Genomic DNA, 13,577 nt, shown 5'->3' with positions numbered 1-13,577 from the left:
ATTTATTACATAATTGCTGCACCACTTCTGGTTGCCACTGTGTTTTGTCTTAGGCGTCACCCTTTGCTGATTTAGAGGCACAATGGAGGAAAGAAAAAACGAATCAGAAGCATTCCTAAAACTGGACTTTCACGGCTGTATGTTAACTTCGGTCCGAGGCTAAACACAAGCCTATTCCACAAAACTGTGACTAAAATGACATTGTGATGTGTCTGTCAATGCTATTGATTTGGTCAACAACTAATTGGAAACAACTTTGCGCTCAGAGCCTAAAGAATTTCATAAAGGACTGAACAAGTCAGAGCTTATTTTCCAAGCGAGCGCTGAGTAAGAAATAACTGCTCCAGTTTAACTCTTTCGCCCTGGGGGCAGAAGGTGGATCATGTGAGAGGCCGGCGTGTGAGAAAGAGAGGGGTTGTGCGAGAGTATGTACGTGCGTTTATGCGTGCGTGAAAATGTGCAAGTGTGTTGTCATTGTGTGTGAAAGCGCAAGCCTGTGCGCGCGTGTAAACACATGAGCCGCCGCACAAGGCATCTTTGTGTTCGGGAGCAGAATCGTTCCGACTGTGTGTCCCTGTTTGTAGCAGCAGTGAGACATTAAACCCGACATTGCTGGGGGCTGACCAACGCTGCAGGCGTGCAAAAAAAAAAAAAAAAGACTATGTTTGTTCAGTAATCCCCTCTTTAGTCCTCCTCCTCCTCGTTGTCAGCCCACTCTGCCATTCAGAACGTGACATCGGTGCACATTCCATTTCAATCAGATTAACGTGCGTTTAACGATGAGAGCTTGATCACGAGAGCGGGTGAGAACAAACCCACCGTCCTCTAGCTCATATAGCCAAAAACCCTTAACACAATAGGATTTGTACTTCATAGCACCTCAGCTAAGAGCCTAAAGGACTAGACAAGCTAAAATTAGTCATTCCAGTCTTCTCCAAGCTTAAAGAACCAGCATGGGTTTTATTTTACTTAAAGGATCAGCTTTTTATACTGTACACTGTTTAACAAACTTTTTAAACCTCTCCTTATCCTCCATCTGTACCTGACTTAACTAACAGCCTAGTGGCTGAAAGACCACAAATCTCTATGTTCAGACCTTAAAATCTAGCAGGAACATATTCCCAGAATAGTGGAGGTTATTATAAAAGCTAAATTCTATAGCGTTTATTTCTATAGCGCTTGTCACAACAGACATTGTCTCAAAGCAGATATGAATATGAAATAAATATGGAATAAGATGTTCAAAAGGCATATTTTAATCTTATAGTTAGGGTTTCCCAAACATTTCTTTATATAGTGTGGTAGTGTGGTTGTTTATACACTGACAAGGCATTACTTTATGGCTACAGTTCAGGCATAACATTATGACCATTTGCCTAATATTGCGTTGGTCCCAATTTTGCTGCCAAAACACTCCTGACCTGTCAAACATTAACAGCATTAACTTCTTCAGCAATTTAAGCTACAGTAGCTCATCTGTTGGATCGGACCACACAGACCGCCCATCACCCTGTCGCCGGTTCAACATTGTTCCTTCCTTGGACCACTTTTGATAGATACTGACCACTGCAGACTGGGAACATCCTAAAAGAGCTGCAGTTTTGATGATGCTCTGACCAAGTCTTCAAATTCGCTTAAATCCTTACGCTTGCACATTTTTCCTGAAAAAATTGAGGACAAAATATTCACTTAATGCCTAATGTATCCCACCCACTAACAGGTGCTATGATAATCAGTGTTATGCACTTTACCTGTCATTATATTATAATGTCATAATATTATACCTTTTCAGTAAATATAATATAATAACAATCACCAATTATTCCGATCTTATGCAGACAGGAGCGGGTTGCCAGATATGATATTGAGATGTCTCAAATTTTTAGATCAAGTCCCATTTTACACCAGAAGTAACATTGAACACACAGAACATCTCGACGGCTCTGCAATGTTGTACATATACACCAAGCACTACTCTAATTTGGCGCATTCATTCATCTCGATCAACCGATTCCAGTGCGCAGGTGTAGCGCTACAGACTGACAGTCAGTCAACAAAAACATTTTTGCTGCATGTTTAAAAGTTCTGTTTATTATTCCTTCGTATTATTTCTGTCAAACACAAAAGTTTAAATCCATAACTAAAATTTTATTACAATACAATAATGACACCTGAAATGTGTAAAATGGGTGTAAAGATGTGGCCTTTTCACACTGCTACCCCAAATACGTCCTGTTTACTAATGACCAGCAAGTGACAAATACTTTTGGTGACACTTGCTAAACATAGAGAGTTGGTGGTAATGGGAAGTCCAAGGAGTTTCCCTTTGCAGGGAAATTACAACTCTGTAAACATGCTGGGTTTTTTTTTATGCATATATCCATCGCTAAGAGAAGAATTAAATTTCAATTTCCATTTATGTCTATGGTGCTTGGAACAATAGATTTAGTCCTTTAACAATAATAATAAAAAAACCCGGATCTTAATACCCAATGAAAAAGACAGCAGTGACAGTCGCAAGGAGAAAGTCCCAAAAAAACCATGAGAAAGCAGATACAAAAGGGAACACAAGAGTGATGCTTGATAGAAAGATTATAAAATAAAGTATAGTATTAATTGCAGTAGAGAGCTATGTAGAGATATTAGAAACTGTAACATGCTGAAATGATGTTCAGTATGAGTAGATTATGACTGGGACAATCTTTAGGGTTACAGAAAGTGTGTATGTCTACAGTCTTCATGTGAGTTTATGCACTAAAGAAAGGCTAAGTATTGGCCATAACCTGTTTTTAGGTATCCATAAGGGACCATGCAGAACAGAAAAGGGTGTTGGCGATAAGAATGTGAAAGTAAAAGATATGGATGACGTTACAGACATTAAAGTCTCCGTCTTGTTTTTTGGTCAACACCCTGATGGTTAACAAGCATTAGAATCTTAGGCATCTGCATGGAAGCAGCTAATTGGATACATTATATAGTTTTGCAGTGATCACAATCATGTTAGGAGGACCAGAAAAACAGCTCCATAAAACAGAAACAAAAGCTCATAGTGCACAGACTGCCTCTGTGGAAAAATCAACATTAGGTAAATATTCAGGCGACCGCAAGCCACCAGAACAGCTTCAACACGTGCACCTTGGCAAGTTTCCAGAACTAAACTGGAAAATGAACATCACTCTTCCAAAAGAGATTCCATCAAAACATCTAAAAATCGCTCAAAAATCGATTTAGGTGTTCGACTGAATCGAGATCTGCTGACTGTAAAGGTAATTGAAAATGATTTACATTATGTCATCCATGAGTGCACTGTGCATGTGGGAATTGTTATTTCGAAAGAGACCACTCCCATCAGAAATGTTTTAATATAGAATCATGTGATCAGTAGAACATTGTATTGATTTGTAGTAATTCTTCACCAAAAGAGGACAAGTGGAACCAAACAATGCTGGCAAAATGCAAGAGCACAAGTGAAAATGATCCTGTTTGCATTCTTTCTACTTACGTTAAAAGCGGAATTTTTATATTAATATTTATATAAAGTACTTTGCATGTCCACAAAGATCAGGCATGACGAACATTGGACCTATTAGTTAAAGAGTTCCACATGATAAATGTCACAAATTCTCCACAGAAATATTGCAGAATCTTGAATACTAAATATATAATATTTACTTTCTTGTTTTAAAGAAATAAAAAGGACTAAACCTTCTATTTATTTCCAATTCGAACCAAAATAAATCACATATTTTCAATTCAGTCTCAGACTTTTTCAATCCCGCTGTATGCATGTGCCAAAGTTCAGTTTAATATGCTAAACTACGTGCTAATACTCTGCTGGTAATAAAAACAATAATAAGAACAACAACTCGGTATATATTGCTGTATCAAGGGATCAAAACTCAACTGGAGTGACGTGACTTGCATCTAAAATTTGAGTTCATGTGGACAAACAGTTTCTTGACAAACATTTTGCCTAAAAATCTACTTCATCAAGGGCTCTCAGTGAGCCAAGGGTGCCGCAATAAGCACATCACGAGGCTCGTGAATGCCCATGTTGTTTCACACAGTGCTCTTCAAACGTGTGAAAGCAGCTTGCTCAAGATTTTGGCTTCACACTCAACAGTTTTGCCTTTTATTTGCATGAAAGACCGACTAAAAAAATATTCTCTCTCACCAAGTGCTAATTCACAGTCACACTTCAAATCATATTTCAGAGTTGTTTGCGATGCTTCAGCTGCTGGGACTGTATAAGATCGGGGATTGTATTACAGAGCTGGTGTTAATTCAATTTCTAATTAGATGGTACAGCTCAGACACAAATACCTGCTGTAATTCAAAACACAAGTTAACAGGAGGATTCGAGAAAAGGAGGATCCTCGGGAAAGAAAATCCCACACGGTTTTCGGCAACGCAACGAGTAGTGTTTTTTTTTTGTCTTATTTTATACATTTTATTTTTTTAAAAGGCTGATTCATAAATAAATAAATAAAGATTTAGCCGGGTGCAAATTGCTCTGGTGTATAACAGGAATGACACAATTCAGAATACACTATTATTGGGAATTATATTACAGTTCGCACCTGTTCACTAACATGATTGGTCAAACCGGTGTTCCACGAGTGCTTATAATTATTATTTGTGACGTCTTTTATTCAACATATAAAATTCCACTTCCGAGTTCGAAATCATTACTTCAGTAGTGTTAGCGACATCATCTATAAAACATTTGCCTTAAAATATAAAAGCTCTTCAGAGGAAGATGAAAAGGGCAGAAGGGAAGCAGCTTTAATGGAATTGTACAAAGTGTGAGCTGGCTAACAAGCAAGTCGGCAGGCTTTAAAGAGAGTGTGGCTTCTTTGGGATCCATTTCGCAAAATTATATAGAATATTTGGCCAGACTGTGAATGAAATATCACTTATATTCAGTTCTTGTTAATTGAACTGGTGTATAAAAGCAATATTGTACTCACAGTCATGTGGTTATACCGAATATCTGCTCAGCATATGGCTTAGTGTTTGCGCTGTATCAGAGCTGTGCCAGTATTCAGAATAAGTACACTATTGCTCGTGTGACATTGCTTTAAATACCCTTAACAGTTACACTGCTTCACCTCAGGCTACAACATAGCACCCTTTGCACTAGTTTTTTCCTCCTACTAGTTGCACTGAATTCCAGGTCTCTGGAGCCTAGCAAGACTTTATTCCCACTCTCTGCGCTTGTCACAAGACCAATAATCAGCTCACATCAATGAACACAGTCAGAGATTTTGCGTTCCGCGTAAACAAAAGCAGTCATTTAAAACCGGACGAAATGAACAAAAAACAGCAGGCAAACAATTGTGACAGATGGACACACACACACACACACACACACACACACACACACACACACACACAAGCCAAACTTATACAAATAATTAAACATATAGATATGCTGATTTTGCAGGTAAGGTTCATTAACAAAATAAAGTCAAAATATAGTGTGGAAAAAGTCAAAAGAAAAAAGGCCAATCTGAGATGATCTACCTGAAGCTTTAAAAAGAAGCAAAAAAATAATAAATAAAAGCATGGGTGTGTGAATATTCCTAACCTGCAAAATGATTCCTCCATACAATATCAGCGATAGTCATTGGTGGGCCCCCGACAGGGTGGTGTTTACCTTTGTCGTGGTCAGTCCTTATCATATCCATTAAGGAATTCTCCAAAGTTTGCAAGTTAAATGGATCGAAGGGCCGATTCCGGTCCTGAAAGACAGAAAAAAAGAGAGAGACTTTAGACTTCACAAAGTAAAAGCTCAGTGATTCTGTCTTATTTGGAATTCACTGCTGTCAATCACATCGCCGTATTCATTCTCAATTACATCAGTGACCTGTCAGACATGTTTCTCTAAGAATAATTAAAAAAAGAAAAAAATGGGAAATAATGGACGTTTCAAGCACACAAAACCAGATCTGAATGAACCATATGCTTTCACAAGAGGGAACATGAACGGAAAAGGAAATCAATTGTCTCTAAGGGCATGAGACCAAAAACAAGCATTCATCTGTCATAACTGGCAACAGTGCTGACATTTCAGCCTTAAACACACAAAACCAAGTATGCCTTAAAGGAAATATGCGACATCAGTGCTAGGTCATGGCATGTCTGAGCAGATAAAAGTCTATCATGTCAAATACTAGACACTTAACCCATATCATATCCATGTGTATAAGTAAAGTGATAATCAAATGTAGTCAAATCAGACACGGTATGCTTTAGTACTTCACCCATGACAAATGTTTTTTTTTTTTTTTTTTTATCTTCACCCTCAAATCGTCAACTTAATCTCACTCAGTAATGTGTACACGATTGATCCAACTGCACACAGAGTCAATTTTCTATATTTAAAATGAACAATTAAATTTTAACGATATTACTTAAAGGAGTCTCTACTATTCATGCCTAATGCTTAACCGATAGCACACACTGGTAGCAAACTACATGCTGAAAAAGTAGTATAGTTTTTCATGCAGTGCTTTCAGAAAGGCACATAAGCTAGTTTTCCCTTTTCATGTTTGAGGAACGTGTGTAAGGATTTTGGCAAACAATTTGCATGCTGCTACTTTTTTCCCCCCACATGTTAACAGCATTAGCAATAAGGCTCTAGTGATGCGTAGGAAAAAAAAAACACACACAAACATTATGCAAATTTCCTTTATTTTTACCTTTTGTTTTGAAAAGATAAAGTCTCAGACAAAAAAAAAAACACTAGAAGGACAAGAACAAACCGTGTGTCAAGTATATTCAGGGCAGTTTTTCCTCAGGGCGAGTGTCTCCAACAAGCTACCTGCCATTCAGTGTTAGCATAGCATGATTGCGTAAAATGCTGTTCATATTTCTTCCGCGATAATAAACCAAACGGGTTAATGATTTTCACATTTTCATATCCCTCAAATCTATTTTATACATATACAACTTTTATTGTCCCTTATTATTTTTCACCAGTCAACACCTGCTGCTGTGGTAAAAAAAATATTAAAATCACAAGAGCTGTTTCTTCCTGACAGAATTCTGTGAAAGCATCTCAATACGAGACAAAATAATCATATGGCTGACCCTGGCATTGCATCGTGATTCTCACAGCTAATTTCCTTGCATCAGGTAATCCTACAGTACAAACCATGACCTTTGTTATCTGGAAGTGGGCATGGTTTGTACTATAGGACTTGCTGATGCACAAGTTATGAAGCCATTTTGACACGTCATCTATATGCATTGAAACTAAATGTGTAACCAGACAATATAAACGCAGAGTTACACGTGGAATGCACTGACTACAGAATGTTTGTCTCATATTGTGAACACACACTAGGCACATCTGATGCTTTTCTTCATAGGCATGTGGATGGCAGTTAAAATAATTCAATGTTATTCAAAGAACACCTTGAAAATCTGAACAGTAATTTTGCCTGAAATATCAACACTTGATATTTATACTCCGTGATTGATCAGGTCATCCATAACGGTTATTAAAATGCACGAGTTAATTCTAAACATGCAACCCAAGAAGATCCAAATTGTAGGAAATTGTAGGGCATGGGTTTACAAGTGAGTTTAAATGGTGGATAGAAAGTGTCTGTGTGTGTGAAAGAGAAAGAGAGAGTTGGCTGAAGCCTCCCCTGACCTGCAAACCAGTTTACTCACCACCACAGCTATTGTCATGTAACTGACAGAGCCATTCAAAAAGTGTTATTTCCCCTCTCTGAGCTCAGATAGAAATCTGCCCACTTTGTACTAATCATAAGCGTTTAAAACGCTGAGCTTCTCACTTCGGTCAAATGCTACGACGCACACACATGCGCACACATCCTGCCAACGCATGCTGCAGATGGCTGCAGTGTCAGGAAACCCTAATTATTAACTGATCACATTCTCTTGTTCTAGAATGAGAAGCATTTCCTTAAATACTGTCAAGCTGAAAGATTTTGATAGGATTTCCAATCATCTTAACGCTCACGTAAGCAGTAAAATGATGCATGTCCATCGCACGTCGACCTGACCACTACATGATCACTTTCGTCTACAAAAAATTTTGGGGGGCGAAAAAAACAAAACATGAAAGGCAGCTTGAATTCACATATCTTTTAATAACAAAGTATTCACACACCTTGAGGATTTGCATTTCAAAACAGAGACGTGCTACTGGGAGTTCCAGCACATTTACATAGTCATCCTGCCTGGTTTGACTGAGGAAGATCAGATAAGCATCTGAATGTAAAGTTCCAGTATATAGAGACGTGAGCATGCGACTGGCGGTCACAACAGATGCTGAAAGAACGGTATCACTTAAAGCTCAAAAAAGCAGCCTAAATCTGCATTCGTACAAATGCAGTCAGGGAAAATTGCTCTCATGTCTTGCACTGATGATTTTTCTAATTCGATTGTTCCGATTCAAGGCGTCGTATTAATTTTTAGGTCTGACAGTAATCTTGGCTGGAAGGCTTTAATAATACATTTATTCTGATAGATAACTCTGTCTAAAAGAAACTCTAATCAAACATCTCAGCTTTACCATGTCTGTGCACAAAGTGTGAGGTAAATTAAAAAAAAGGAATGTTTTTGTGTCATCAACTTTAAAGAGAGAGAGGCTGATAATAAAACATCGCTTTATAGCTGTTGTAAAGTAATTGATAACAGCAATTGTTTCACAAACGGCCCACAACATTATATGTAACTATAAACTGATAGCAAAATATATATACATTTTGTTAATACAAATCTTAAGAGTAAATAAAACTTTGAGTCCGTTTTCCTATAAAAGCACCCTCTGTAATGTTTTATTGCTTGCATCAAAACAAGCAATACCACTGAAAGAACTGCTGAAATCAGAATCAGAATCGGGTTTATTGGCCAAATGTGTTGACACACACAAGGAATTTGGTTCCAGCTGTTAGTGACTATCAAAGTACAGACATAAATAAAACTATACATTCAGCTTGGACTACAAGAGACAAAACAGACAAGACAAGGCAAAAACAGACTATACAAGATAATGAGGACAATGTAAGACAATATAGACATGCTGTAAGCTGCAACACCTAACCAAGATTGTTTTTGATGAACATAAACCCACCTTAATCAAGAACACTGTTTCAAATATCATAAAATAACCAGTAAAGGTATAAGGAAGGAGCAATCCGATAACACTCCTGAAGTCAATGATGATAAATCTTCAAGTTAGCAGACAAAAACCACCTTCATGGTTCCTGTGCTAACAGTAAAAAACACTTCCTTTTTACAAATCCAAAGGTGTTTTTTTTCCATTAGCTGAAATAAGGCTGCTAGTCAGAATATCGAACGACTACAAATCTGTGACTGCAAAGCTGCACTGTTGTGTGTTTACGTGGAAATTCCAGTTCTTGTACTAGTTCACAGAATTGGTGGAGGACACAGTTCCATGAAAGTGTTGCCCATAAGGCTTGGTGGTTGTCTGTTGGGGTATCTGGTCCAGTAGCTGATTAGTGATTCTAACTGCTGTCTGGTTGTCCTCCCCCACTCTTCCTCCTTTTTTGCCTCATTTCATCACACCAAACTGCTGAACAATCCCCTCTGGCCTTGTTACCATTAGTCTACTTTGTAATGCCATTTCTATTGCTATAAACCAGTTTGCTGTTAGCTTTGACTCAAATAGAGAAAAAGTGAGGTCGGTTAATAATAGAGTAACATTAAGAATAACATTTTGTTTAAATAGGAGAGTATATCTGCTCTAACAAACCCGGGAACTTCGTTGAAAAAACAAGTTAAATAAGATGACATTAAATGAAAGTAACTTTCCATGAGAAACAATCAAAGACAAAGAAACTGTATAAATTGGGCTGAAAACATTTGGAAATATATACATCTATACTTATATGTATTCATGCTATCCTTGCCATTCCATGATGCAGAATTGTCTTTTTTTCCCAAATCTTTATAATAATATTAATCTAAATCAGCCACCCAAGTGGAGTTAACATTTATGAATTAGGTGTAAGTCAATATGTATATCTTTAGAAAGCTTAAATAGTATGACAGCAAATGTTTTAATGTTGAAATGAATTGAGCATGTTAATGTTCATTTTGCATTTTGTTTTGCTCAAAGACCGTGCACACACCCAGGGGTTGGACCGATGCACCAAGATGGAATTTTGCTATGAGCTGTGCACTAGTATTTCATCCAGCACAGACTTTTCTTTCGCCATACACGCAGGGTGATTTCTCAGGGTAATGAGGCAAGAAAAGACACAGTTTAACTTTATCGGGTGCATCTTTCATGAAAAGTGTAACTGAAATATTCATGGTTTCTAGATATGATTGTGTTCATATGACACTAGTTCGGCCCTTTGCTTTTAAATGCCCAAAACAATCGAACTCTGCACCAATGGAAAAAGGCACAAGTCACCCAGGTCATCACTAAAAAAGACACAAGACAGAACCTGTCGCTTGGTGGATAACCACCTACATGACTCATCGGTTTTCTCTTTGCCGCAGTGCTGACCTTTTCCACTGGTATAAAAGAGCAGCTACACCAGGGCTGATCCATATATGGCAGAAATAAACAATACGGCCCTTACATAAAATAGGGAAGGGTTTGAACAGAGGGTTTATAATTCTTCAGAAACAGACCAACGAAAAAAAAAATACTGGGAATACTCTAAGCTGTGTGGTATAAAGTTTCCTGTACATAGAATAACTCTCAAAATGCTCATTTGCCCTTACAAGCAACCACACCGTCGAAAAGTCATTCGGAAATAAAGATTATTTTTATGCAGTACAAGCCAAAATGTAGAAACATCTATATTTAACTTCATTTGAGAATAACAGGCCAGGCAGATCAGTGAGGCCCAATGTTTCCATTCATGACAGCACAGACAAACAGCTCTGACATGACCGGGGCGGGGTCTGTATACCCCGCCCTCTTTACAATCCACCAATCAAATTCGCGTACTGGTACCTTTAAACGCCTCCCGAGTGAGCTGGCAGAAAAAGACTGATAGAAATTAACTATTTACACTCAGCCGGTACAGATCGTGCATTCTCTGTGATAAATCAAAAAATAAATATTTGTGTGGGGAAAAAAAATACAATATTATATATACACTTATAAAGAAAGAAAGGAATAAAGGTGGTTGTAAGGAGGGAAAACTAGTGCATTTGTGAAAACGATTTGCAGAGTGACGTGTATTCAAATACACGCTGTAAAAGGTGCAAATTTGTAGGAAAACTGGGGATGCGCCAGGATTCAGGTCGATGTCATGAAAGCGTCAGGGCTTCACTGAGACCCAGTGGTGAATACTAATGATATGAGTTAAAGAAAGGAGGATAGAGAGAGAGAGAGAGAGAGAGAGAGAGAGAGAGACCAGAGTGTGTTATTTGACCTTCGTGTCTCTAAAGGTCAGCCTATCGTTAAGCCGTGCCGTCGTTTTAGACGTCGCTCTGAAGGTCATCCCCAGTGTAACACTTCATTTCCTTATCAGTACCAGAGCAATGGTTACATATTTACACATATACAACTAATAAAGAAACGATCCTGGAGCATCAGGATGAAACCAAACCTGTTTGTACAAATTCACAGTTTATTATAAGCCCTGAACATTATTATATATAGTATTGACAGCAATTCCTGCCTGCATACACCTTTACCTTCTTCTACATAACGTTACAGCTTCCATAAACATGAGTGAGCACCACATGTAACCGACTATGAGATGTTGAAATCAGGGAGAAGTCGCTCACCTGAAAAGGTAACATGTTGCCGTTGTCCGTCCTGAAGGCGTTGTCCTCCAGCCAGGGTTTTGGAGTTAGAGGAGCAGCTCGGGGGAACTTCGGCGGGGCGATGACATTAGTCGGGTAGGGCTTCTTCATCGGTGAGATTGGGCTCAGAGCGGAAGGCAGGCCGACTCCTACACCGACCCCGACAGCTCTGCGCGGGTCCCGGCCGGCCGGCAGCCCGCTCCAGGGGTTCGTGCCGGAGCTCCACACGGCGCTCTGCTGCGCGCTCCACGACGACGGTGAGGAGGACGAAGACGGCGAGGCCTTGCTGTTCACCACGCCCTGGTGGCTGTATGCGTTCCGCTGAGAAAAAGCAGCCTGGTTGGGGCTGACAGGAGATCTCCTCTGCTGCTGTACTTGCTGCTGTACTTGCTGCTGTTGCGACTGCGCCAAGCCAATCTGCGGCGAAAAGCCGCCGCCGAAAACCGGGTTGACGTGGTGCGGGAAGTTCTGGAAAAGCATAGTGCCGTTCACCGAGGGGATTCCTTGGAAAAAACTGTCGTCCGCCGGGTTCGCCGTTCCCGATGACCAAGTGCTGGCGAACGACGGAGACAAGGAGTTGCCTCCAGTCTCCGGGAAGCCCAGACCCGGCAGGATCGGCGACTCCATGGCGACTTTCTCTTTGACCGAAGGCGCTTGACTGCTCCCGCTCGAAGGGCTGCTGTCCTCGGAGATCGCCGGCTCGGACGGCGTGGGAGTCGGCGTGGAGGAGGCTCGACGATCGTTGGGTCTTGCTGTTGGTGAGGCTGAGCTTTGCTTTTGTCCATCAGTAAATCATCCTGCATGGTTTGCTGAGCTGCAAGGGGGAGAAACAGAGACGAGTTATTATTGAGGATATCGTACACCACATTCGTCGGACTGCTACGGTGCTTGGGCGATGGAAACGACGCGACAGGGAGGCTGTTATAGCTGCCGCTACTGTGGAGGAGCGCCGACTGTAAGGCGAACCCGTAATCACCCATTTAGCACGAACCGGCGGCGTTACTGCGCAAAGTGGATCTCCTTCACCCGTCTCAACACACACGCACACACGGCCACTGCTCCAAACGCGAATGAAGGGGGGAAAAGTGCTTTTGAAGGCACCGATATTCACCGATTTGTTTTTCGCCACGTCTCTTTTTTTCCCCTCTCACCGGAACTCCAGACTGCAATGTGAAAGTGATTCTTGTTCCTGTTTTTTGCGCCGTGACTCCGCCCCTTTCTTATATATTTGCATACGTCAATAAATATAGCCGCGTCCTTCAGCAAGGTTAAAGGAGACGCGCGACATTGTTCTCCAGCGTTCCTCAGTCTCAGATGCCGTCTTCCATCCTGCAAAAAAACAATATGAATCTAATAAACACTATTTTATAGCTTGTGCTACCATGGAATTACATTTCCTACATATGTTAACAGCTTCAGCCTCAGATAAACGCATCAAAAGGACTAATAATAATAATAATAATAATAATAATAATAATAATAATAATAAGCCAAGGTTTAAACATGACCTCAATAAATCATTGACCACTCCATAAACCCCAGGATTTGAGCTTAAAACATCCCTAAACAAATGGTCAATCTCAAGGAATCTGTAAAGACAAGAACATATTGAATGGTCTGGGTATATTCTTAACAACATACATTTACATCAAGGGTCTCCAACCTTCACAGTTCAGTGCACTTTTGAGAATATTCTCACCGGCCAGGTTTGAGAGATAGAAATTAGATCATACCATATGTAGATGTACACAGTAGCTTTTAAAGGGTCAAATGCACAATGAACTGCATTTCATTGGCTCTGTGCA

At 39.8% G+C, this 13,577-nt stretch overlaps 1 protein-coding gene across 1 annotated transcript in view; it reads right to left on the bottom strand.

Annotated features, from left to right (window-relative positions):
• cpeb3 (cytoplasmic polyadenylation element binding protein 3) overlaps positions 1–13,101 on the bottom strand; it is a 41,714-nt gene extending 28,613 nt beyond the window's left edge. The window contains 3 exon segments of the mRNA XM_046870355.1: positions 5,660–5,744; positions 11,755–12,495; positions 12,498–13,101. Of these exon segments, the coding sequence (XP_046726311.1) occupies positions 5,660–5,744; positions 11,755–12,495; positions 12,498–12,752 (1,081 nt within the window). The 5' untranslated portion in view covers positions 12,753–13,101.
• Between the last annotated feature and the right edge of the window lie 476 nt (positions 13,102–13,577).

Source organism: Silurus meridionalis, chromosome 2 (genome assembly GCF_014805685.1).
Source record: "Silurus meridionalis isolate SWU-2019-XX chromosome 2, ASM1480568v1, whole genome shotgun sequence".
In the NCBI taxonomy this organism is placed as follows: Eukaryota; Metazoa; Chordata; class Actinopteri; order Siluriformes; family Siluridae; genus Silurus; species Silurus meridionalis.
The sequence above is the reverse complement of the archived record's forward strand: the minus strand, read 5'-3'. Positions and strand labels throughout refer to the sequence as shown.